The sequence below is a fragment of the Saccopteryx leptura genome, chromosome 13 (assembly GCF_036850995.1).
Source record: "Saccopteryx leptura isolate mSacLep1 chromosome 13, mSacLep1_pri_phased_curated, whole genome shotgun sequence".
Lineage (NCBI taxonomy): Eukaryota > Metazoa > Chordata > Mammalia > Chiroptera > Emballonuridae > Saccopteryx > Saccopteryx leptura.
The window spans coordinates 32545207-32572168 of record NC_089515.1 but is presented as its reverse complement, the minus strand read 5'-3'; the positions used below and the strand labels follow the sequence as shown (position 1 = coordinate 32572168).

At 40.2% G+C, this 26962-nt stretch overlaps 2 protein-coding genes across 3 annotated transcripts in view; both read right to left on the bottom strand.

The window, feature by feature from the left end:
* LOC136384667 (cytochrome P450 2C21-like) overlaps positions 1–26962 on the bottom strand; it is a 149424-nt gene that overhangs the window by 54028 nt on the left and 68434 nt on the right. The window lies entirely within an intron of this gene.
* Positions 1011–21870, bottom strand: LOC136384668 (cytochrome P450 2C21-like). Of its 2 annotated transcripts, XM_066355127.1 has the most exons (10): positions 21625–21755; positions 19023–19085; positions 17609–17771; positions 16070–16219; positions 12192–12352; positions 10194–10370; positions 9103–9244; positions 6306–6493; positions 4800–4941; positions 1011–1466 (listed from the first exon to the last, which is right to left on the bottom strand). In XM_066355127.1, the coding sequence occupies exons 3-10, from the start codon at positions 17619–17621 to the stop codon at positions 1285–1287; spliced, it is 1155 nt and encodes a 384-aa protein (XP_066211224.1). In that variant the 5' UTR covers positions 17622–17771; positions 19023–19085; positions 21625–21755; the 3' UTR covers positions 1011–1284. The 2 variants fall into 2 exon arrangements, with proteins under 2 accessions (XP_066211224.1, XP_066211223.1); XM_066355126.1 differs by lacking the exon at positions 19023–19085 and having other exon boundaries at positions 21625–21870.

The window sequence follows — 26962 nt, the reverse complement described above, 5'->3', positions numbered from 1 at the left end:
TAGTGAACAAAACAAAGATCCTTGCTTGTGTGGGACATGTTTGTTAGTGGATGGTGGGTACATATTAGTAATTCATTTTGGATTTACTTTTTTTGTTTTTTGGGGTTTTTTTTTTATACAGAGACAGAGAGAGTCAGAGAGAGGGATAGGTAGAGACAGACAGACAGGAATGGAGAGAGATCAGTAGCATCAATCATCAGTTTTTCGTTGTGACACCTTAGTTGTTCATTAATTGCTTTCTCATATGTGCCTTGACCTTGGGGCTACAGCAGACCAAGTAACCCCTTGCTCAAGCCAGAGACCTTGGGTCCAAGCTGGGGAGCTTTACTCACACCAGATGAGCCTGTGCTCATGCTGGTGACCTCAAGTTCTCGAACCTGGGTCTTCCACATCACAGTCCAATGCTGTATCCACTGCACCACCTCCTGGTCAGGCTGGTTCTAATTTTTACTTCCCACATAACTTGTAAAGTTGAATCTCTTTTTACATGTATATTGACCTCATAAAATCCTCTTCTCTTAAGTGACTATTCAAACATTTTTCCCATTCAAAAAAATATTGACAGTGTCTTTGTGGTTTTTTTGGTTCTTTATATAATGTGGATATACATCCTTTTCAGAATATATTCATTGTGATTATTTCTCCCACTCTTTATCTTACTTTTTGATTATCTTTTTTTGTTAAGTAAGTGGAGGGGAGATAGAGAGACAGACTCCTACATGCACCCCAACCAATATCCATCTAGCTACCCCCGTCTGGGGCCTCAAATCAACCAAGCTGTCCTCCACTCAAATCAACACAGCCACTGGCTTCAAGAGTGAAGAGCGAGAGAAGGGGGAGAGGAAGGAAGGGGAGATAAGCAGATGGTTGCTTCTCCTATGTGTCATGACTGAGAATCGAACCCAGAACGTACACATGCCGGGCGAATGTTCTATCCATGAGCCAACTGGCCAGGACAGCCTTTTGATGATCTTAAATGGTATCATTTGATGAATAGATAGAAGCTTAAATTAATTTAACTAAGGACTTACTTTACAATCTCTTATAATAAGTGCTGTCTACAGAGTTTAAGATCATAAAGACTTTCTCTTCTGGCTCACACGAGAGGCTTTATAGTTTTATTTTGTACAGGACGGGGGAAATTAGAAGAGACAGAGCTTAGGAAAGTCATTCCTCCTGTTGAGAAAGAGGTGGGTAATGGCTCACACACTGAACAGAAAGCGTCTGGCTCATTCAGATGAAGACAGAGGGTCTCGTTCTGCAACCTGGCAGCTTGCCCCTGCTTCACACTGGAATGAAACAGAGCTTATAGTTGGGCGGTACAGAGCCTATCCCAGAGAGAGCTGGAGTGATGTCAATGTCCTTCAGATCAACCACAGGCTTCAGGGTAAAATGCTGTAAAATGTGGGTCAGTATTAAAAACAGCTCCATGCGGGCCAGGCCTTCTCCAGCACAAACTCTTTTTCCTAAAAATGACACGGAAATTACATATTAATTTAATTCTATTTCTGAGTTAACACACAGAGAGGCTCAAAAAATATGGAAATAAAAATAAATATATAAGTATATTAATAAAAGACTAATTAACTTATGACTTCTCTTATCTACAGCGGAACCTGGTTTCCTTCATTCCCTCAGCACCTACCTCTGTGTGCGTGCTGCAAGAAAGATTCTATTCTGTGCTCCCACGTTGGATTTGCTTTCCTGAGGCTTGTCAGTGACATCTTTCCATGCACACACACACATGCTGACCTACCCCAACTGGCATGAGGCACACACTGTACTTTTCCATGGACAGTTCCAAGGCTCAGTAACAGGTTTGTTTCTCCTCACCTGTATTCTAAAGGATAATCTTAATCTTTTCATGTTGCTGCTTTAAAATTTTTCAAGAGTTTACCATTGCCAGGTGTAAAAAGAAACCTCAAAAATTAGCCACAGGATTATTATCCATTAATCCCCAAACAGACTGGCAATTTCAGATGTTGTCTCAAATTCCAGCGGTCCCTCCACATGGAATAGTCTCCCCCTCTGCTCTGCCTGCTGACACTCTCTACATTTTACTAGATCCTGTTCAGATGTCATTTACTCTATGCAAACTTCTCTGACGTGCTCAGGGTATGTAACTCACTCCCCCATCTGTTCCCACAGCCTTCATTAATGTTCTAACACAGCACATGTCACATGAAGTTCTAATAATTCGTCTTTCTCACTGACTGGAATATAAGCTCCGATGGTAAGGCCTTTCATCTTGAAATGATTCCTACAGTGTCAGACAAAAGCGAGTCTGCAAACCCAGTGATATGAATAGAAACCTTGAGCAGGCTCATTTCACAGGAAGAAAGATAAGGCCTTTTACTCTCTCTTCTTCCCTCTGTTTCTCCTTTGGAGTGTGCTGAATATTCTCTGGGCCTCCTTCCTTTCAGGTCCATTCTGTGTGTGTTTGTCTTTGGCGCTTACTCTCTGCTCAAGAAGCTGATTCCTATGACTTGCATAAACTTGGAAGTTGGTTCCTTTCTGAGTTCTAAATAAATTCAGAGGATTAGATATTGAAATGGCCAGAGTATTTAATCTTCACTCACACCCTGTCAGACCGCAGTTTAGACAGTGGCTCTATTCCTCTGCCTCTAAACGCATCTTCTGTTGAGGGGTCCCATCCCTCTTTGCTAAAGATCTACTTGGATTCCAGTAATAGCCACGTTCCCTTGTCCCTTTCAACCTAGGATGGTGATCTTTTTCCTCTGCTGGTGCCAGCCCCTGAGTGCTTTAGCACACCTCATTACATCCCTTAATCTTCCCACACCTCAAAAACTGTCTTTGCATTAAACATTTGTGTGTGTGTGTGTGTGTGTGTGTGTGTGTGACAGAGACAGGTACAGATAGGAACAGAAAGACAGGAAGGGAGAGAGATGAGAAGCATCAATTCTTCATTACAGCTCCTTAGTTGTTCACTGATTGCTTTCTTATATGTGCCTTGACCGGGGGCCTATAGCAGAGAGAGTGACACCTTGCTCAAGCCAGTGACCATGGGATCATGTCTATGATCCCAAGCTCAAGCCAACAACCTCACGCTCAAGCTGTGAGTCTGCACTCAAGCTGGCGACTTCAGGGTTTTGAACCTGTGTCCTCTGCCTCCCAGTCTGATGCTCTATTCACTGCACTACCGTCTGGTCAGGCTCATTAAACTTTCTTTAGTTGACTTCTCTGAGTACGCCACCTATTTCTTTCCAGTACCCTCACAAATTAAAGGAAAGCACTTAAATGATACTTCTTGCAAGAAAATTTCCCTTACCTTCTAAGTACTTTGCCTTCTGCCCTGGCAACACAGAGGACTATAGTCAGGAGCTCCTGACCCTGGCCGGTAGCTCATTCTGTTAGAGCAGTGATAGTCAACCTGGTCCCTACTGCCCACTAGTGGGCATTCCAGCTTTCATGGTGGGCAGTAGCGGAGCAACCAAAGTATAAATAAAAAGATAGATTTAACTATAGTAAGTTGTTTTATAAAGATTTATTCTGCCAAACTTAGCAAAAATCCAACATAAAGTACTTAGTAAGTAATTATTATTATATGCTTTAACTTGCTGTAACTCTGCTTTATAAATTTTATAAAGTTACTTTCCTACTTTATAAATCACCATTATTGTGGAACCAGAGGGCGATTAGAAAATGTTACTACTAACAGAGATACAAAAGTTGGCGGTAGGTATAAAAAGGTTGACTACCCCTGTGTTAAAGCGTCATCTGAAGTACGAAGGTTGCAGGTTCGATCCCCAGCCAGGGCACATACGGAAAGTGATCAATAAATAAACACTAAGTGGAACAGCAAATGAATGCTTCTCTCTCTCTCTTTCTCCCCTTTTCTTTTTCTGTCTCTCTAAAACAAAACAATACAAAGATAAAGGAGTCAGAAGCTTCTGTTTGGGCTGCCACAACAGCCCCTCAAAGGCCATTTTGTCTCTTTGGGGTCTCATTGCCTGTTAATGTTGGGGACCAAAACATCAATAGGGTTTTTAGAGTTATTTCTGGGGGACCGAGGTGTGAGGAACTGGCTGCTGCCCAACCCCCCACGTCGCTTGCAAAAAGCTAAGCCCTTCCCCACACCTCCATGTTAGCTGTGATGTTTGTTCTACCTTCACGCCTGTGTTCCCTGAAGGAAAGACTGGCTTCTTTGTGCATGTTAAGTATTGGTGGGAGATTTTTGCACTTAGTGTAATTCTTGAGTTGCCTTGGAAACTGTAATCAGAAAAGTCGTTGGTTTCCTAATGGCCCATTTTGCCCTATAATAAAGGAGGATGCGGTTCTGGGGGCGGCCATGTTTTTCTCTGCTAGGACGGTATTTTCTTCTAGCAGTAATTGCAAAGCCCTCCCAAACCCATCTTTTATATTCTTCAATTCTTTAAGTCTATTTTCGTAATTCCACACCGTACCTGCTCGGGACCTGAATATACTCATTGCAGCTGATCCACACATGTTAATTTGCCTTCCTCTCTTTCAGAGAGGGGATCTGTTTCTTATTCACACTTTATCCTTGGATCTGAGCATGAGTATGCTGTATACAGGGTCCTCAGGGAAGTGTACTGAATGAACTGACTCTAGCAGGAGCTTTTGGCAATGTCAGTGGTCAATTATGGGACGGAACTCATTGAGCAGCCTCCAATCCAATGAGAAATAACCTGGACTTTGGGAGTGGTACCTCTGTCCTCATGCAAATGACAATTTGTCCAGCCCAGGGTAGCATCCATGCAAAGCCCTGCCTCATCTCTTTGGCCTCTGATGTACAAATAGAAAAGAAACTTGCTTACCTGCTGAAAAAGGCATGAAGTAGTCACTCCTCTTAAAGTTGCCTCTTTCATCTAAGAAGTGTCCGGGGTCAAACAGGTCTGGGTTAGGAAACTCTTTGTTATCATGCAGGACAGAAGTTAGAGATGTGAATATGAACGTGCCCTGATATAAAGAGAAACAGACAAACCAGATTATAAAGAATGGTATGGAGGCCCTGGCCAGTTGGTTCAGTGGTAGAACATCTGCCCGGCGTGTGGATGTCCTGGGTTTGATTCCTGGTCAGGGCACACAGAATAAGCAACCATCTGCTTCTCCACCCCTCCACCTCTCACTTCTCTCTTTCTATCTCTCTGTCTTTTCCTTCCCTTCTATAGCCATGGCTTGATTAAAATGGCCTCAAATGGTCAGAGCATCATCCCCTAGTGGGCATGCCTAGTGGATCCTGGGTGGGTGCATGTGGGAGTCTGTCTCTGCCTCCTTTCTTCTCACTAAATGGAAAAAAAGTGAATGTTATGGAGCTTTAAAAAAAGTCCCTTTATCTAATTCTTTTGTTTATACAACAGGTGATTGAGGTATTAAAAGAATTTATTTCATGTTACAGAGCAAATTAATGACCAAGCCTAATAGGTCTTAAACCATATAACGCCAGTCCAAGGCACTGTTCATGGACCCCAAGGCGTTGTCTTCAGTTCGTAGTCTGATATCAGCACTTGTTTTTCAGAAAACTAAGGACACTCTCTGGAGTGCACTGTTCTTAATAAATTGCACTGTTGTAAAAAAAAAGTGCTGATGTGCCTGACCTGTGGTGGCACAGTGGATAAAGCATTGACCTGGAACACTGAGGTCGCCAGTTTGAAGCCCTGGGCTTGCCTGGTCAAGGCACATATGGGGTTGATGCTTCCTGCTCCTTTTTCTTTCTCTCTCTCTCTCTCTCTCTCTCTCTCTCTTTCCTCTTTCTCTGAAATTGAATAAATAAATAAATAAATAAATAAATCATTAAAAAAAAGTCCTGAAGTCACTGAAAATCCAAGTAATTCTCTTTGAAACTGAGTATGAGGTCTTTCTCAAAACTACCTGAGTGACTGTATTCTTGAAAACCCTTTACTTCCCAATCAGAATGAGAAAATAGTAAGTATCCCTCCTCCTAATGCTTTCTTTCAGTTGACTTGCAGCTTTTCTTTTTTTCATGAAAAGTTTGACGAGTAAGTGACACAGACAGCTGAGGAGACAAGGGGAGGACAGGCTGCTGGCTGAGTGGTGAGCGTAGTAAACACACACTGGAGAGCAGAGACGCGGACAGCAGACTGCGCTAACAGACACGCAGGGTGCACTGAAATCCTCGGGAACGTAAGCGCTATTATATTTATAAAGTAGTGTCAGCAGACTAGAAGGAAAGGAACACAGAGGGTGAGGTGCCTGAGTTTTGAATGTGCAATACGTGTAGAAAGTGAAGCAGACTGTAATTCTACTGCAGTGATAGTCAGAATCTGATTCTCATGAAAAAGCAGAGGTGAAATATCTCTCACCTTTGGAATAAAGTATCCTCTGAAGTTAACGTCCCGGGTCACCTCATGGGGCAGGTTGTTGGGAACGAGGTCACTGTATCTCTGGATCTCGTGCACCACGGCGTCCGTGTAGGGCATGCGGCTCCTGTCCTGCATGCAGGGGCTCCGGTTTCTGCCAACCACACGGTCGATCTCTTCCTGGACTTTAGCTGGCACGGCAGGAATCAGAATGTATGTGAAATGGAACACTCTTGTGAAACGACAGTCTTAATTTTGGTCACATTGTGGCGGGAGATGGGGAGAAAGGAAAACGATGTTTGGCTACCTCCATAAGGGAGAAAAAGAAACAGATTTTCAGTTCCTTGGGCTAATTCGAGTCTCATTAGAGACTTAAATATATGTGCACATAAAATGCAGTTGTACCATGAAATTCACTTCTCAACTTTTATTCTCTATTTTGTGTATTTTGAATGGACTAGGGGGCCTGGGATCCTGAAGGATCACTACAAACCATGTAGTTTAACCTCTTTGTATATGCAGTTTTTGTTTTATTAAATGTGTAACTTCCAAGGGAGTAAGAGCTTCCCAGTACAGTAAGTGCTTAATAAATAGAGCAATTAAATGAGATGTTTAGTTGACTCAGCACAGAGGAACAAGAAGTTAACATTTATTTAGTGTAAAAAATTTGACAGGCATGCTACACTAGTATATTTCTTTTAATTTCTCAAAATAATTTTATGTGTTGGGTATAGGTTGGTTTATCTAAAAATGAGAAAACAGGCCATCCAGGTATTATGTGGTCTTTTTCATTCCCAAACCCACCATCTTTGAACTTAAATAAGATTATTGAAAGTAAGTTGTGTTAGTGAATTATATTTTTCCTTTACCTATAAAGTATATCATGTTAATAACAGATAGCTTAAGTAGGACTATTCATTAGTTAAAAACAAATGCTTATTAACTTTCCCTTTGTGGAAAAGACTCTGTGAATGTTAGGAAGTATTATCATCTCTTTAGACAGAAGAGGGCGTCATACGGGGAAAGGTAGTCATGAGTCTGAGGTCACACAGCTATGTGCTAGTAGAGCAGAACCTGCAGCCACTGTTGTTAGAGCCTATAACCCATTTTCTCTACTACCGGTGGCTACTGTGGACATATGGGATGTATCTGCCACGTGAAAAACGTGTCTTTTAATGGAGCATCTGAAAAATATGTGGCTTAATAGTTATAAGGAATGAAAGATTAGGAATTTTAGAGAAGTTTTAGACTTTGCCTTCTCAGTTTGAGAGATGAGTTTTGCTTAGAAGAGAGTGGTTATATGCAGTGGTTAGGAGCTGCTTATAAAATCCTATGCTTAGCCAAATGTCACAGTGAAAGAATGATGGCAAAAAAGAAAAGAGAAAACATAAATGGATATGATGCAAGAAAAAATCCACATAGAAAATGAAAATGGAAGAGCTGGGGAAATATGACACAAGAAGGGCTTTAAATGTGTGTAGGAAAATATCCCAAACAATTGACAGTCATAATCGACATAGGTCTTACAAGAGTTAGTGAGTTTATTTGGCTAAAAGAATGTGTGTCCCATGAAAGAAATACATTGCCATCATATCCCACAATGTGATGTGTGCAAGCAAAGTGATTCAAGGCTGTGCTTGTAAATCGCACCTTTTGGAAAACATCGCAGTTATAATGGAGGACAGGGGACTTTAAACCAAGTAGGAAAATCTGATGCTGATGTTGGAGGGAGAGGCTCATGAGATTTAATTATACTAACACTGTCTGCATGTACCAAAGAGAAAATGACATAACAGTGGAGGAAATAACCTCCTAATATGAACTCAATAAAAAAGAGGAGGTAAAATGGCAAAATTGCATTTGTAAGCGTAATCATTCTTCTGAGGAAAATTTTGTTTGCCCATTAGGGTATATTTCAAAAGAATTTTTTATTTGTGTCTAACTCTTTGTTTAGAAAGTAAGACACTACAGTAGGGAAAGATTATGATTTTCTTGAGTCCCTCTTTACATTGCAAATGCATTTGAGCAGCAATATATTTTGTTTGTTTGACAGAGACAGAGAGAGTCAGAGAGAGAGACAGATAGGGACAGACATGAAAGAAGAGAGATGAGAAGCATCAATTCTTCATTGTGGCATCTTAGTGTCAATTGATCGCTTGTTTATTAATTGCTTTCTCATATGTACCTTGACATGGGGGTGCTACTGTAGAGCGAGTGACCCCTTGCTGAAGCCAGTGACCTTGGGCTTCAAGCCAATGACTTTTGAGCTCAAGCCAGTAACCATGGGGTCATGTTTATGATCCCATGCTCAAGTCAGTGACCTCGCGCTCAAGCTGGTGAGCCCGCTCTCAAGCCACAACCTCAGTGTTTCAAACCTGGGTTCTCCACGTCCCAGTCCAACAGGCTATCCACTGCACCACTGCCTGGTCAGGCTGACAAAGATATATTTATTGGGACATTGAAGGAATATCAAGTGATATCTTTTTAGATGAAGAGAAAGGCTAATCTTTCCCAGATTCTAGGATGACCCTACTTACTTCATCTGGTCTGATGCAGATCAAGGATTATCTACCATTACAGGAAGAACAATAACTTCTGCCCTTCAAATCTCTGCTGCTATTTAAATTTTTTTCTCTTTTTGTACTATAATTTGAATTTAATTTCTCTAATGTTAGGCAGATGTATTAGTTATGAAAAATTTTTTTGAATATTCTCTAGACAGGTGAAGAATGGGAGAGTTATCAGTGCTGCCTGCCAATTTTTACCCGAATTTTATCTTGCCCATCGTCTGTGATCATACCTGTGACCTCTGGGTGTTTTAGCAGAAGCAGGAGTCCATATTTCAGGGTGGAGCTTGTTGTCTCCGTCCCTGCAGTAAAAACATCCCACACGGTCTGGATCAAGTTTTCCATGGTAAATACAGACTGTTGATTGTGCTTTTCCTAGTAATGATGTATTCAAATTACTGATAATTAGAAGAACCTTAGAGATATTGTAACGTATCTCAATATAACATCATTATTTGCTTAATTTGCTTATTTGATAAATTAATCCAGACATCGAGAATGTAATAGCTGAAGGTAAAGTTAGATGAGTTTTTAGATGTCTTTCAGTTAAAATAAAATCAGAGTTACAAACTTCCTGTAAGTCCTTTCTGATTCCTACTTTCTCACCCATGAGAGTCAATCAGTTCTTTCAAACATAATTTTTATCAAGTCATCGTGACTACTCACTGACAGTTATGTGACCTATAGTCTATTTTATCATGTCTAAATTTCTCATTCAGCCTCCAGAACCACCCACCCACTAACACCATCACTATTCCCAATGTCACCAGCCATGACACCGACAACAGTTTCTCAGTTACAATCAAGATAACCTCTGAAAATTCCACACACTTGATCATTATTTACTAGACCCATTTTGTCATCGCTGTTCATCTAAGCCAGAATTTCCTCTAAAACTACCTCATTTGGCAAGATTTCCTAGTAGCTTTCCAAGGTAAATCTTTCTAGGTTCTTATGCATTCCTGAGTTTCCTCACATGTTACATCTTGCATTCACGGAACTTATTTTATTAAAGATATATATTGTTTATCATTAATCTTGAATGTGTGTGTACTTGTTTGTGGATGTCCTTAAATCTGTTTCAAACAAAGAACTAGTTTTAACAAGGTAAATAGAAAGCCTTGTAAGTCATTTTTAGTGAGAATTTGTAACTATCTCAAGACACTCATTATGGTTTGTAGAAGCAACAGGTTGTACAAGTAGTTAATACATCCTTAGGAAGATGCATTCATTTTATTATCCTAATTTCACTGTGAAAGATTAAAACTAATCCATGAGTCACATCACCAACAAAGATGAAGTTGAAAATCAGGGTCTTTTATACCTTTTCCATTTGAATCAGGAAGTAGTCAATAAAATCTCGAGGGTTATTGAGGTCCAGGGATTCCTGGTGTTCTTTTACTCTTTCCAAAATAAATTCCTTCTGTTTAACAACGTTTTTAAGTAATTCATTATGACATCCAGGGAGATAATGTAGTAAATATGGGAACATATTATAGAGCTGAAAGGTAAAGAACCATTCATTAATTCACTCAGCAAATTTTTATAGACCTATATTATGTATCAGACACTTTGTTATATGCTGAGCAGCTAAAGACAAATAAGACATGCATCCTGCACTAGGACATACTTCGAACTAGAAAGAAAAAGAACTGGCCTGACCAGTGGTGGTGTAGTGGATAGAGCATCGTCTTCGGATACAGTCGAGGTTTCAGACTTGTGTGTGGGCTCACTAGCTTGAGCGCTGGTGACCAGCTTGAGCATGGGATCATCACCATTAGTTGATGGTCACTGGCTTGAGCCCAAAGGTCACTGGCTTGAACCCAGAGGTCTCTAACTTGAAGCCCAAGGTCACTGGCTTATGCGCAAGGTCGCTAGCTTGAGCAAGCAGTCACTGGTTTGGCTGAAGCCCCCACTTTCCGGTCAAGACACATATGAGAATCAATCAATGAAAAACTAAAGTGCCACAACTATGATTTGATGTTTCTCATCTCTCTCCCTTCCTGTCTTTCCCCGTTCTTCCCTCCTTCTCTCTCTCTCTCTCTCTCTCTCTCTCTCTCTCTCTCTCTCTCTCTCCCTTTTTCTTTCTTATGTGCAAGGAAAAAGAAAATGGAAAGAATGATAAATATCCAGAATTATAGGACAACAGGACACACAAGTTACAAAGCAGTTTTAAAACCTTTAAATTCTTTTCGTAACCATATTCTCTGAAAGTATTAAGAAGCATACCACCTCTTTCCAAATGAGGATACTGAGGTTGAGAAAGGCTACTCCACCACTCTGTGCACCAGCCTAGTGTTCCTCCAGTTTACCCTACACATATTTCTACAGTCACCTAAAAAGTTTGCACTCATACACTTGTTTTGTAATCAGGAAGATTAAGGAAATGCTCAAGTTATTTAGCTTATTTTATTCTGGCATTTACACCCTCAAGAATATTCACACTGCCTTTATTCATTAGGCCATTCCCAATCCTGGAATTTACTGACTCTTCTTTAGCTGGCTCCTACATGATCGAATACCCTTGGTAGGTAGGCACTGGAACAATTTATTTGGCTGGTAGCTTGTATCAAACTAGAAAGTGAACCGAGAAATCTAGATTCTAGGTCTAGTTCATTCTTTGTCATGGTTGCTTTGGACAATATGCTTAATATCCGTTGATGATCCAAAAATGAGAATTTGATTATTTGTTCTCCAGGGTCCTTCCCAGGTCGAACATAACATGAGCTTATGATTCACATAGATTATTAGTTGTTAGTGATTGCATATTATAGGTTACTAACATTCTCTGACAATGCAGTATAGTGAGAAATACATTTTATGCTGCCACCCTCTTCATCTATAGATGCAAAAATCAGAAAAAAGTTTTCTCAGAAAAATACCTTGATATCATTTGATGCACTATGAGATAATATTTTTCTTTTTATTACTATGTTTCATGTTTTAAATTTAAATTTTTTCTTTTTTTAAAGGTTTTATTTATTGATTTTAGATGGAGGATAGAGAGAGAGAATGTTAGAAGGAGAAGTAAGAAGCATCAACTCATAGCAGTTGCTTTTCATATGTGCCTTGACCAGACAAGCCGTAGGGTTTTGAAGTGGTGATCTCAGCATCCCAGATCAACGCTCTATCTACTGTGCACAACAGGCCAGGCTTAATTTAAATTTTAACACACTGAATTGATTTGATAACCCACTGATGGGTTACAAATGATAGTTTGAGAAATATCGCTTCAACCATTTTGAAATAGGCTAACGCGATCGGTCGGCATGAGCAGTAGAATAGAGCATTATTTCCCATTTAGAGAGAACCTTGACTTTACCTGTATCCAGGTGGTGTTCATAAGTCTGAAATTTTCATCAAAATAATGTAACAAGGTTAGAAATTGCTCATCATTGTACTCAAAACGGTTCTGGAAAATAATGGAGCAGATCACATTGCAGGGAGCACTGCCCATAAGGAAAGAGGGGTCACAGGGAGCCTCTGAAAACAAAGTAAGTCAAAAGTTAGAGCGGAATTCCCATTTAAATCTTAAGTTGATTGTTTAAAATACTTGAGAAGAGTTGACTCAAAAGATTTTTTAAGTATAGGAACTACTAAGCATGCCACCATCACTATAAACTCAACATGCGTAAAATAAAATGTATTGTGTTTCCCCAAGTAAAAATGTCTAATCCAGTCCAATTTATTTATTAATTTCCCTCAAGTATTTATTTATTTATTTTTTGGTATTTCTCTGAAGCTGGAAATGGGGAGAGACAGTCAGACAGACTCCTGCATGCGCAGGACGGGGATCCACCTGGCACGCCCACCAGGGGCGACGCTCTGCCCACCAGGGGGCGATGCTCTGCCCCTCCGGGGCGTTGCTCTGCCAGGACCAGAGCCACTCTAGCGCCTGAGGCAGAGGCCAAGGAGCCATCCCCAGCGCCCGGGCCATCTTTGCTCCAATGGAGCCTTGCTGCGGGAGGGGAAGAGAGAGACAGAGAGGAAGGAGGGGGGAGATGGAGAAGCAAATGGCCACTTCTCCTATGTGCCCTGGCCGGGAATCGAACCCGGGTCCCCCGCACGCCAGGCCGACGCTCTACCGCTGAGCCAACCGGCCAGGGCAAGTATTTTCTTATTTACATCATTCTCCTAATAAGAGCCACAAGGTAATTCACAAGGAGGTCCTTTAAAAAATGCTTTTAAATTTTTGTTTATTTATTTTACAATATTATTGACTACATTTTTTTTATGAGAGCAAGAGAGAGAAAGGGGGAGAGATGAGAAGCATCAATGTGTAGTTGCAGCACTTTATTTGTTCATTGATTGCAATCATATCTTTTAGTGTATTAGTACATTTACTGCATTATATAAATTATTATATTTTCACAAATATGATGCCTAAGAAGTCATTCTACTTCATTATGTTAAACTAAATGTTAAAAATTTTACAATAAGATAAGAACGTAAAATCTTGAATTGCAAAAAACCTGTAGCTTACAGAGAAAAACTAATGTCAGATTTGAGATCAGCACACTCGAGTTAGGTAAGAACAAGTGTTTTTGTGGATGCAACACAATTTTGTTCCCCAGTGTCGTGTTTTCTATGCTGTACTTTACATCCCCATGACTATTCTGTAACTCCCAGTCTGTGCTTCTCAGTCCTGTCACCTTTTTCACTCAGTCCCCAGCCTCCCTCTCCTCAGGCAGCCATCAGTCTGTCCTCTGTATTTATGAGACTATTTCTGTTTTGTTTGTTCATTATACTGCTCTTTAGATGCTGCATATACGTTAAATCATATGGTACTGTCTGTCTCTGACTGGCTTATTCTACTCAGCATAACACCCTCGGTCCATCCATGCTGTCACAAAGAATAACATTTTCCTCCTCTTTATGGTAAAAACATCTTTAAAAGTGTAAAATTTAGCTCTCAGTGTGGACACTTCTTCAAGAATATCAGGAGACTATGGAGACATGAAATCTTATTTTACAAAACAAAGTTGACAAACTCTGGGTGTGTTTTTCTTGTAGAAGAGAAGAATAATAAGAGAATTTGGAGTTACAGTCAGATATTTCAAAAAAATATGTTGTAGTATATGAAACAGGCTTTCTACATGTAATAACGAATATGACTCCCATTTTTTTGGTATTTGGCTCTGACAACTTTTAAGCCTTATCTTTTCTTACTCTTCTCACATCTGGACAATCTGATAATAAAAAAAAGCTCAAGTGTTCCCTCCTTTGGCACAAGCAGAGTGTTTAAACCACACACCCTGGCTGGCACACCTCACCCGCATCCACACCTCACCCCCTAACCACCATTTCTCAAGCCAGCGCCCTTTCTCTGCTCTCTCATGCCATTTTGGGATCCTCTTAAGAGCCACCTTGCCCTATAGAGAAAGCATCATTATCAGTTGTGGGATTCAGCTGGTTTTCAACAGTTTGCCAAAACTACTATCTAATACATATTTTGTTGAGTTAGGCGAACCTTTATTAAGGTGGCACTTGTAACCAAGGTTCTCTCTAAGGTGGGCACCTGGGCAGTCACCCAATAAGGTGACTCACATTCCTTATGCTTTTTAAACTTTCATCTGTGCAACAGCATGTTCTAAGCTTCCTTATTATTGTTCATTCAGTCCATAGGTGAAAACAATTGAAAGTGAGGACACCAATCAAGAAGCGAATGGAAATATCTTAAATAACAGTTTTATTGTTTTATGTCAGGTATTATTTAATACTTTATCATTAATATTTTAAAACTCTTATGAGATAATCTAGTTTTGTGTACCTCTTTTATTTTTCTAATTTAAGTATTAAATGCATGAAATAATTAACTACTTTTCAGTATATCTTTTTTTTATCCTGAAAATAGTCATTAAGGCAGAGAACCAGTTGTTAAATTATTTGAATCCAACCACTGATCATTATGAGTAATAAAACTTTTTCATATCCTATTGGGGTGTGTGTGGTACCTTCAATATCAACATCTAAACCAAATTTTAGGTGGGAGGCCCATCCTGCCTCTAAGTGGTAACTGCCACAACACTGGACCTCCAAAAGGCAAGATCTCAGCAGGGACCAAATAGTACAAGTTACAAGGAAAAATGCTTCTGCTCAACATGTGAAAGAAACTTCCAACAGTTATAGTTACCCCGAGATGAAACAGGCTGTCCCAACAGAGTGAGGTCCCACAGCTAGGGGGAATCAAGTAGAGTCTGAGTGGTCATGGGTCAGGAAACTGAGAGAAGGTCACATTCACTACGGGAAAAGACCCAGTCAATAATAATTCTGCTTGAAATATAAATCAAGTGCACAAAATCATTTTTCAGATAATACTTATCAAAACCCAACATTTGTTGACTTATTAATTCCATTTTCAAAATTAGGCCCTGGCTGGTTGGCTCAGCGGTAGAGCGTCGGCCTGGCGTGCGGGGGACCTGAGTTCGATTCCCGGCCAGGGCACATAGGAGAAGCGCCCATTTGCTTCTTCACCCCCACCCCCTCCTTCCTCTCTGTCTCTCTCTTCCCCTCCCGCAGCCAAAGCTCCATGGGAGCAAAGATGGCCCGGGCGCTGGGGATGGCTCCTTTGCCTCTGCCCCAGGTGCTAGAGTGGCTCTGGTCGCGGCAGAGCGATGCCCCGGAGGGGCAGAGCATCACTCCCTGGTGGGCAGAGCTTCGCCCCTGGTGGGCGTGCCGGGTGGATCCCGGTCGGGCGCATGCGGGAGTCTGTCTGACTGTCTCTCCCCGTTTCCAGCTTCAGAAAAATACAAAAAAAAAAAAATTATATTCTAATAAATAGTCAAAGATATGCAATGATTCATATGGATTGCATTTTTTTTATATTAATAGCAACAAAGAACTAAAACAGTTTACTTGTCACAGCCCCTGGAAGGGGAAAGAACTTTTGTGTCCCACTGCCATACCTTGCCCATTCATAACACTCTTGGCTTCTTTCTTTGCTCTTTGCTCCTTACACTGCAGTGGAAAGAGATGGCTCCTGGGTGACACTGGAAGCCACATGCTGAAGATGTCAAAGCACCTATTAGCCTGGTACCTGGTAAAGCTGTTGTGCCAACCACTTCACCTCTTCTTACTGGTTGTGAGCAAAATGTAAACTTCCGCTACACTTGAGCCATAGCTCTCTGTGCTCTGTTGGTAATTGTAATAGCATTCAGTCTACCCAAACTGTTTTTGTTAAGTACATAGAGAAAAACGCACCATTGGTTTTTTTTAATTCTTCCACCAGACACAGGGCTTCCTCTTGAATTCTGTCTTCAATAGTTTTCTTTCCCATTCCCATGTTCCGTAAAACCGTGAGGGAGAAACGCCGGGTTTGCTTCCATACTTCTCCATTGCTGAAAACAACTCCTATCAGGACAAAATGTAAATAAAAAAGAATAACTTTCAGTTTCATTAACTCTAGCTGAGAGTCTTGATCTCAGGAAATGATAATGAAGCTTAAGCAGAAAAGTTACTTTAATGGAGCCAGTCTCAGAAGTTCCCACTGACCCTACTCTGTCTGCTTTCTCTCTCACCCCAGCCTAGGAGCTCATTATCAAGACTTGGTTTTTCATATTACTAAACTCTTCTTCTCCATTAACTCCTCTAAACCTCACAATAACTCTGTGAGCCAGTGATTTGTCCCCATTTAACTGAGGAGAATGCTGGGGATCCTGGAGGCAAAATGCTTGCTCCTTGATCACACAGGTAGTAAATCACGGTGAGTTCAAGTAATAGGTTAAAATTTCATGACCAACTTCTGTGCATCGTAAGTGAATTTTAGAGGCAGTAACAAAGGGAGCCAATTCTTGAAAGAAGGAGAGACAGCTTTGTGCATTGGAAGGAAGTTCATGAAAATCTATTCTGCAGGTAAGGGACACAGTCATAGTCCTTCTAATTTCAACATTTCCTCTCTATTTGGGAAACACCTTCCATGAAATGTGGTCTTAACACCAAAGAAGTTCAACATCAGACTTCCAGAGTCTCAAGACCAGACCCGTGGGGAAAAAACACTTGTAGGAAACTTGTCCAAGAATATCTTCGAGAACATGTGGAGGAGGAAAGAAGTCCGTTCAGGCTTTATCTCTTTTTGCTGGAAACCAGTGACCCTCCAGAAGGCTGGATGTATAAGACTCGCTCCAAAAACAAATGGAAGATAGTTCAAGTCTTTTATTTAAAAAGCTTTTTCCACTATCAGTTTGAATCCATTCTTACTACATATTTCTCCACCATCCTCTGTTCAGAGAATATTTGTGTTTTATGCTCTCTATTCTATTGAATTCAAATATTTCTTATCTTTTTTAGAAGAGAAGAAGATTAAAGGTAAGGTTGAAAATATTCCAGGTTTATGTTGGTTCCATGCATACTGTGCAAGCGTTCTACAGTAATCTCTTGGCAACCATGACTCAGAACAAAAAAAGCAAAATATTTGGTGAATTGAATAATTTAGTCTATTTTCTTTCCCCTTTTCTCTGTCTCTTTCTCATTCTTACCAGGCTATAATTTAAAATGAACATGGCTTAGTCACAAATTTATAGAACATTTGTGGTTAGCTGGTTTGCTTTCATTGAATTTATTGTTTCCTAGGGGCATTATGTCACTCATAATTTTAAATATAGATTAATTATCCCTTATAGAAAATTTTGGAATGATGATATTTCCATAAGTGTCTCTAAATGCTTAAAGTTTCTCAATTCCTTAGCCTATTCAGAATCTTTGCGACTTAAATCCACACACATTTCCCAAATTGAAGCATACCTAATCCCGGCATGATTTTCTCTATCACTGGTAAACTGCCTCTTGCAGCAAACTCTTCTCCCCGATCGATCAGGGCTTCCTTCACTGCTGCGTAGCCATGCAGCACCACAGTGGGCTTTGTGCCCAGATACACAGTGAACACCGGGCCATAGACTTCTGCTAGCTAGGGAAGGAACAGGAGATGCAAGAGGAGTGAGAATTTCAAAGCGAAAATGTAGGTAAGTGAGAGAAATATTTTTAATCTTACTGAAGAGACATTTTAATATTTATTTCCCCATTATAAAAAATTTCAATTTCTGGACCTGGTAATTTAATAAGAAATCACATTACTTAAATGGTAATTATCATTGTATTACAGTGTGTCTATAAAGTCATGGTGCACTTTTGACCGGTCACAGCAAAGCAACAAAAGACGATAGAAATCTGAAACCTGCACCAAATAAAAGGAAAACCCTCTCAGTTTCTGTAGGATGATGTGGCAGCATGTGCGCATGCACAGATGATGATGTAGCACCGTGTGTACAGCGGAGCAGCCCACGGCCATGCCAGTCGAGAGGTGGATGGTACAGAGGAAAGTTCAGTGTGTTCTGTGGCTTGCTAAATTCGAATCTGTTACCAAAGTGAAACGTGAATATCGGCGCGTTTATAACTAAGAGCCACCACATAAGAATAACATTACTCTGTGGGATAAGCAGTTGAAGGAAACCAGCAGTTTGGTGGAAAAACCCCGTTCTGGTAGGCTATCAGTCAGTGACGTGTCTGCAGAGGCTATACGGGATAGCTATCTAAGGAGCCCTAAAAAATCTGTGTGTGAGCCCTCATCAAACTGCACTGAATAGATATGAAAGTGGGAGAGTTTTCCTTTTATTTGGTGCAGATTTCACATTTCTATTGTCTTTTGTTGCTTTCCTGTGACCGGTCAAAAGTGCACCATGACTTTACGGACACACTGTATTAGTAATAATGCTATCATTATTATCACGATCAATAGTTATCCTTTTTTCAGCTTCTACTATGTGACTATCAGTCATAAATTTTATTCATATTTAATTATTTTTTTTCTGCCAAACCTCTAATTGCTCCAAATTTCTCCTTCCTTCTTATACTTAACATAAGTATTATGTTTCTCCTGTTTGAAGGATGTTTTTCCATGTTGCTCCACGTGTAGACAAATAAGTGTCCCTTATTATCTATTTCCTACATCTTCTTGTTAGCACCAGAAGAATTATATATAAATAAAACCTCCACGTTTTATTAATGCATAAGGACATGGCAGCCTAATGTCAGATCTTTCCCAGATTCCCTGTGTGGCCATGTGACTAAGCTTCCATGAACTGATGTTAGCAGAAGTGATGTGTGCAAATCCTACACTGTTGCATAAATGATCCCACATGCTCTCCCTTTCTGCACTTACTCATGGATTGAGATGATAACATGGGGAAGGCCTCACTGTGACCATGGAAATGAAGACAATAGCCTAGGTATATGAGATGATAAACAACAAGATTGAGAAAAACTGGTTCTCTGAATAATCTTGAAGAAGAGAGTCAGGCCACCATTAATCATCTCTATATTATATGAAAAGTAGAAATAAACTCTTGTCTTCTTTAAGCCATTCCATTATTGGGGTCTTTCTCTTATGGTGTCTTATTCAGTATACCAAATAATATAAGACTTAAACTCTTTCCAACAGTTCAATGTTTGAATCCTTCTGCTACCTTACAATTCCTTCTCCAGAGTGATCTTTCACAAGGTTAATGCTAACATCACTATCCTTTAAGCATGTCCATGGCATCAAATTGTTCTTATGCTAAAGACAAAGATTCTTAAAATCCTTGTAAGGCCCACATGCTCTGGACCTGTAGACCTCTTCAATCTCAACTCACACAGCATTTTAACTTATTCTCTGGGCTACAACCGAACTGGTCCTTTTTCAGAGACCTAACAAGTAATTCTTCTCCAGATTGAAAAAGGCTGGAACAAATTTGTTATCTGGTTTTTGTCTGGTTAATGCCCAATCATTCCTTACTGCTTAGCTCCAAATTCAATTCCTAGGAGAACCGTTTGCTGCCGGCGGCTCCTTTTAGTCCTCTCAGCTACATGACCTCTTCTGCTGGGTCCCTTCTACATAGTTAACAATCATGAATGTATTTGCATTATTATATCATAAGCACATGCCTACCCTTTAGATTGTAAATTCCATAATGCTAAGGTCTTTTTTGTTGTTATTGTTCAGCACTGATGATCTCTAACACACATAAAAACTACTAAAATCTTATCATTTGCAAAAGCATGGATGGACTAGAGGTTATTATGGTAAGTAAATAAGTCAGTCAGAGAAAGGCAGATACCATATAATTTCACTTATATGTGGGGTCTAAAGAACAAAATAAACAAAATTGAAACAGACTCATTGACATAGAGACCAGAATGTTGGTTTTCAGAGAAGAGGGGAGTTCAGGAACTGGGTGAAAAGAGAAGGGATTCAGTAAAAATTGGTAGTCACCAAATAGTCACAGGATGTAAAGTACAGCATAAGGAATATGGTCAATAATATTGTAATAACTATGCATGGTGCCAGGTGGGTACTGGAAATAGCAGGGGGAACAATTTGCAAAGTATATGATTGTCAGATTATTATGCTGTACACCTGAAACTAATACAAAATAATACTAAAAAAAAATCTCTAGGACCTAACATGGAGCCTAATACAAAGTAGTCATTCAATGACTTGTTGAATAGATGATACACTAATAACTTGTGCAAAATAACTATTATTCACCTTTTAAAGAAATGGAAATTGAAGCTCAGGGAGATTTTCTAAATTGCCCAGGGTTGCAAGTGAACAAATGGATAGGCTGGAGTGCTGACACAATCCCTTCTAAACCAGAGCCCAGAACACAGGAAGAAAAAGTTTCCAGGGGCAGTGCTGTGGTAACTACTTGTCTCAGGGCAGACAGATTTCAGAAAATCCCTTCAAGATTTCGGAAGCTATTGCCATATAAATAGCTTAGAGCAGATACTCATTCATTGAGCAGATATAATAGAAACTGTAAAAGTTCCTGAACATTTAGTTACTTCATTAACTTCACATCAGTGTGTGCTTTTAGAAAAATTTTAGTGTTGTGACTCTGTAAATCAGTAAAGTTTTTTGTAATTGAAAATAATCTCATTGCCATTAGAGTTCAGGAAAATAGAATTAGTAAAAAGAAGACCCAGGTCACAATATGGGCAGGGAATTTCTACTTTGGGCAATTTCAACAATCACCTCATAGATTTTATTCCCTTGTGGCCACCTTCTAGCTATACACCACTTAAAATTACATCTGGATCCTGAGCAGGTGGCTCGATAGATCATCGTCCTGGTGCACTGAGGCTGCGAGTGTGATTCCTGGTCAGGGCACGAAGTAAAAGCAAGCAATGAGTACACAACTAAATAGAAAAACTAAGTGGAACAATAAGTTGATGCTTCTCTCCTTCTTCCCCTCTCCTTTTCTCTCTCTCTCTCTTATTCAAAGGAAAAAATTTTAAATAAATAAATAAGTAAAATCATGTCTGACAGAAAAGGACAAGGACCATATGATTTCACTATATGAGTGCTATAAAACAGAAAACAGCAAATGAAAAAATGAAACAAAGAAACAAACAAAATCATAGACAAACAGTAAGGTAGTTACCAGAAGGGAAGGAGGGTTAAGAAGAAGAAGAAGAGGGTAGTGGGTGTGAAATGTACGATGATGGAAGGAGACTAGACTTCAGGTGGTGGGCACACAATGTAATCAACAGATAATATAGTATAGATCTGTACACCTGAAACCTGTAAAGTGTTATTAATCAATATTGTCTCAGTAAATTTAATTAAATTAAAAAATAAAACTATATCTAGGTGTCCAACGAACACTTCCTTTTAAAACTACTTCTGTAAAGTACAGTGTCTGGGACCATATTTTACTTAGATATAAGGCTGTCTCATTTACTCCTTGCAAACAATTGGAAGAAAATAAATCATACTTAACCTTGTTGAAGGATCTGTTGATGTTGCTGGCATTTATCTGTAGAATATTTCCAATGATGGGGAGAGGAGTAGGGCCAGGTGGCAGCTTTCCTTGGGCATAGCTTCGGTTTCGTAGAAAAAGGAGGATCAAACAAGAAAGACAAATCGCTAGGACTATGAAGAGATCCATTAAGGTGCTTCACATAAATGCAATTGAAACTCTATAACCCAAAGATTTGATAAATACTGAGTGCAACTGACCTCCCAATTCAGTACCAAGTCTGTGACCTTTTGGGTAAATATTGTTTTATCTTCAGTGTACTCTGACCTGCTGGTAGAGAATAGAACAAAAACAACAAAAAACCAAAGTCACAACTATAGACAATAAAACAGAATATACAGATGTTGTATTATTTTATATTATTTTACAGTATTATAATTTTTTTTTATTCAGTAAGAAGAGGGAGTCAGAGACAAAGCTCCCACATGTGCCCTGACCAGGATCCACCCAGCATGCCCACTAAGGGCTGATGCTCTGCCCATCTGGGGGTTGCTCTATTGCTCAACAACAGAGCTCTTTTTAGCACATGAGACGGAGGCCATGGAGCTATCCTCAGCGCCTGTGGCCAACTTAGTTCAATCCAATCTTGGCTGAAAGAAGAGAAGAGAAAAAGAGAGAGAGAGAGAGAAGTGAAAGAGGAGGGAGGGATGCAAAAGCAGTTGGGTGCTTCTCCTGTGTGCCCTGACCAGGAATCAAACTCAGGACATCCACATGCTGGGCCTGTGCTCTACCACTGAGCAACCCACCCAGGGCTCAGATGTTGTATTATTTTAAAGTTGTACACCTAAAATTTATATAAGGTTATTAACCAATGTTGTCCAATACTTTTTAATTTTAAGAAAAGTTACCTTAGCATTCATAAATATCTAAGTTTTCAGTGGAAATTTCAAGTAAATATAACTTACTTCTTGCTTGATGTGTGGTGGTGCAATGACTTGAAATGCTGACATCGCCAGTTCTAAACCCTGGGCTTGCCCAGTCAAGGCTCATACGAGAAGCAACTACTACGAGTTGAATCTTCCTGCTCTCCCCAGGCCCCTTTCTCTCTCACTCTCCTCTCACTGAAATAAATAAATAAATATAGTTTTTTAAAAATAACTTACTTCTTCAGAGATGGCCATATTTTAATAGTGAAATTAAAAGCTATAAAATTTTCAAAGGGGTAACATTTATAATCTTGACAAAAAATGAAAGAGAATATCTCATGTCAAAATTCATCATATGTGCAAAAGAAAGAAGCACTCTCTTTTTGTTTCTTTCCAGAAAATCCAGGGAAAGGCCAGAATCAATGACAGAGAGAAGGAAGCAGAGTAAAAACAGAAGGGTATAGGGAACTAGTCTTGTCTTAGAGTAGAGACAGCCCACTCTCTTGACACAGCCCTTTTCTATATGTCATGAGTTCTGACATCACTTATTCTCAAAGGAAATGTCTTACCGACCTCCCTGCTCTGTTAATAAAGGGGAGGACTGGAATTTGAACCTCAGGCATCTGACACATCACATATGCCAATTATAATGAAGTCCCCTTCTTGGAAACCATGGACATGTGAACCCAACAAGACTCCCAGTGATATAGTGTTCTACACAGCGGTGATGAAGTGTGCTCAGTTTGCAGCAGGAAGAGTCCGTCTTTGAGGAGGTCAGCAAGGGAGGTCCTGAGAAACAAGAGCTTCCCGCCATAGCTTCTGTAGTAGTGGAGAAGCAAATCTAATGAGCAGTTATATTTGAGCTTTTGTTAGAGGGTGGAGAACTATCTGCATCAAAACCCTTCAGTTTAAGCCCTGGCTTGTTTGCTCAGTGGTAGAGCATTGGCCAGTGTGGATGTGTGGGGTTTTATTTCCTGTCAGGGCACACTCGAGAAGCAACCATTTTCTTCTTTATCCCTACCTCTCTCACTTCTCTCTCTTCCTATCCCTCTGCAGCCATGGCTTGAGAACATTGACAAGGCAGGCCATTGAGGATGGCTCCCTGGAGCCTTCCCCTTAGGTGCTAAAAATAGCTCAGTTGCTGAGCAATGGTCATAGATGAGCAGAGTGTCTTCGTTCTGGGGCTGGAAGTTGCTAGTTTGATGCCCCAGTCAGGGCACATACAGGATTAGCTGGCTATTCTTGTGCTTTCTCAAAAACAAACAAACAAACAGAAACAAGTGAACAAACAGCCTCAGTCTGGAAAGACCACCATATCCTGATTCTACACACAAAAACATAATGTATTTTGATCAGCATCTAATAAAATTAAAATTATACTAGATACTCCAAAAAAGACCTACTTTAAAAAAAAAGCCTTCTGTAAAACCACTATTCAGTTTTTAAATAAAGTGTCAAGAATCTTAGTGCTATTTATTTATTTATTTACTTAGTTACTTATTTTATTACGTGAGGGGTGGGGAGCAGAAAAACAGATTCCTGCATGAGCCCTGACAGGGATTCACCCTGCAAGCCCCCTACAAGGCAACGCTCTACCCACCTGGGGCCACTGCTGTGTTGCTTAACAACTGTGCTAAAATATTTTAGCCCTTGAGGTGAGGTCATGGTGTCATCCTCAGCACCCGGGAACAACTTGCTGGAACCATTCAAACCATGGTTGCCAGCAGGGAAGAAAGAGACAGAGAGAAGGAGGAAGGGTGCCGTGGACCAGCGCAGCTCCTAATAACGGTGCGGAATTGAGGAAACACACTTTGTCAAAAGAAAACCGATGGGACCAGGAGGACTCCTCAAACTGCCTGGCAGTAACTGAGTGCCTCACAGCCCCAGTTTGCTTTATTATATAGACCTATGCAAATCAAGGACCCTGATACAAAGTTGCACATCAAAGGCTAAGACAGGAACTCTCCCAAGGCAAAAACAGGATACATTAGTGAAATTTACAAACATCTGAAACAAACAAAGAGTCAGAGGAAGGGCATGTATATTGCTTCCTGCAACCCAAGAGAGCAAGTGGAGTGGGTGCAAACACTCAGCATCAAAGCCAAATATGGAGATAAAGGGGGGAGAACTTAGCCCCCTGCCAAGCCTCGAATCTATAATGGCTTTTTGCCATTAATGGTCCACAACAAAGGGGATGCGTGGAGAAGCAGATGGTCATTTCTTCTATGTGCCCTGACCGAGCATTGAACCCAGGACATTCACACTCCATGCTGATGCTCTAGCACTGAACCTACCAGCCATGGCTTAGTGCTTTTTAAAAAGAAAGTAAATTGCTTTCTTTAATACAAAAATAATTCTTTTCATTTTATCTTATTTTATTTGAGAGAGAGAGTAAGAAAGACAGACATAGAGAGGAAGGGAGAGAGAAAGGGAAAGAGATGAAAATCATCAACTCATAATTGCATCACTTTAGTTGTCCATTGATTGCTTTCTCATATGTGCCTTGACTGGAGGGCTCCAGCAGAGCAAGTGACCCCTTGCTCAGGCCAGCGACCTTGGGCTGAAGCCAGTGACCATGGGGTCATGTTGATGATCCCACATGCAAGGCAGCAGCCTCACACTCAACCTGGTGAGCCCATTCTCAAACCCAATGAGCTCTCACTCAATCCACAAGCTCAGGATTTCCAACCTGGGACCTCAGCATCCCAGGTTGATACTGTATTCACTGCTCCACCACCAGACAGGCAAGAACAATTCTTTTTATTTGTAGAATTCTGTAAAGTTTTTGAAGCACTTTTGTGAATATTATGTTTGAATTTCATAATCAGTCCATGAGACAAGCTTTTTTTTTTTTCTTAGTAAGAGAGAGAGAAAGGGACAGAGATGAAAAGCATCAACTTGTAATTGCAGCACTTTGGTCACTGATTACTTTTCATGCGTGCCTTGACCAGGGGATTCCAGCTGAACCAGTGAACCTTGCTCAAGCCAGCAAACACGGGGTCATTTCTATGATCCCATGCTCAAGCTGATGACCCCAGCTTAAGCTGGTGAGCTTGTGCATAAGCAGGCACCTCAGGGTTTCAAACCTGGGACCTCAGCTCTACCCACTGTGCCATCACTGGTCCAGTGAGACAGTTATATTTTATTCATTTTACAGGTGAGGGAAATTAGAATCAGAACTGAAGGAATTCACCCAAATTTCCACTTCTATGGCAGGGTAAGAACTCCAGCTCTCATTTTATAAGTTGTAAACTTTGCACTGGGAAGCATTTCAATTTAATTATATTTCACAATCATTTGTTGAGTAATTCTTATGCATCTTGCCATCTGACTTTAGCATTAAATATTTGATTTAAAGTTAAATCATTACTAAGTCAATTTCAACATGGATAAATGCAATTGAGAGTTCAGAAAACTTTGTCCCTTTGTAACATTTAGAACGTCAGGAAGCCATAATTCACAGATTCAAAGAGCTTGATTTCAAAGAAATACAGCTATTAGCTAGCTGTTCAATCCCACCTCTGATGTACCTTGTGTCAGGACATTTATTGTGGTAGACTGCAAGCTGGCAAAGCCCTCGCAGTTTAAGACTTAAGCTAAAGACTAAGCTCTTCCCCACAACTCCATATTGGCTATGAAGTTGAGTATTTGTACTCGTCCTATACCCCCATCTCACTTGCCTGATTAAGTTGCTAGAGGCAATTTACATGCCTCTCCTCTTACCCTTTGCTTGTTCTGTTGTTAAGATGTTATGCAGGTTAGAGGGTTTTCTGCATGTGGGAGAATTCTTGGGTTGCCTTGGAAATGTGACTTTGTATCAGAGATATCTCTGATTTGCTAATGACTTTGCTCTGCCTTGTAAATAAAGAGGTTTGGGGGTGGAGACTTGCTCTTGCAAGCTGTTGACTATGCAGAGACCTCCCGATCCCATCCTTTTTCTCTCTGAGTTTATCTTTTTGTTCTGCAATGTTCTCACTCAGGACCTGGACAATTATTAGCCGCGCTGGTCCAGGGCAATTTCTGGTCCTGGAAAAAGAGCAGATTTTAACACAGTTTATATATTTAACACAGTTGTATATATTTCAAAATCTGGTCTCTGTCACTTTTATCTTTAGAGCCATCCTTTGGTTTGAGAAACTTATGTCTTACCTCTTTCATGCAATCTTTCTGGGGGTTCAAATACATGGCTATTTTTCTCTTCACCGAAGGAAGAAAATATCGAAATAAAGGAGCTGGACTAGACCTTAGAAATCATCTCATAAAATTTCTTACTTCCTCATCTTAAGAGCAATGGAATAGTGGCTCAGGGAAGCAAAGAGCTTTGCATATAATCACACACAGGGTTAATATCAGAGCTGAGCTGCTAAGTCAAAGGGTTTTTGTTTCCTCAAATATTAGATTTTTAAAAATCACCTGAATAAGGAAACACTTAA

Coding starts and splice junctions, on each gene's coding strand:
- LOC136384668 (XM_066355126.1), bottom strand. CDS start 21,792: ATGGATCTCTTCATAGTCCTAGCGATTTGTCTTTCTTGTTTGATCCTC. Junction 12,353..16,069: donor AGAATTAAAAAAAACCAATG/GTGCGTTTTTCT, acceptor CTTTGTTTTCAG/AGGCTCCCTGTGACCCCTCT. Junction 6,494..9,102: donor AAAACACCCAGAGGTCACAG/GTATGATCACAG, acceptor CTGCCGTGCCAG/CTAAAGTCCAGGAAGAGATC.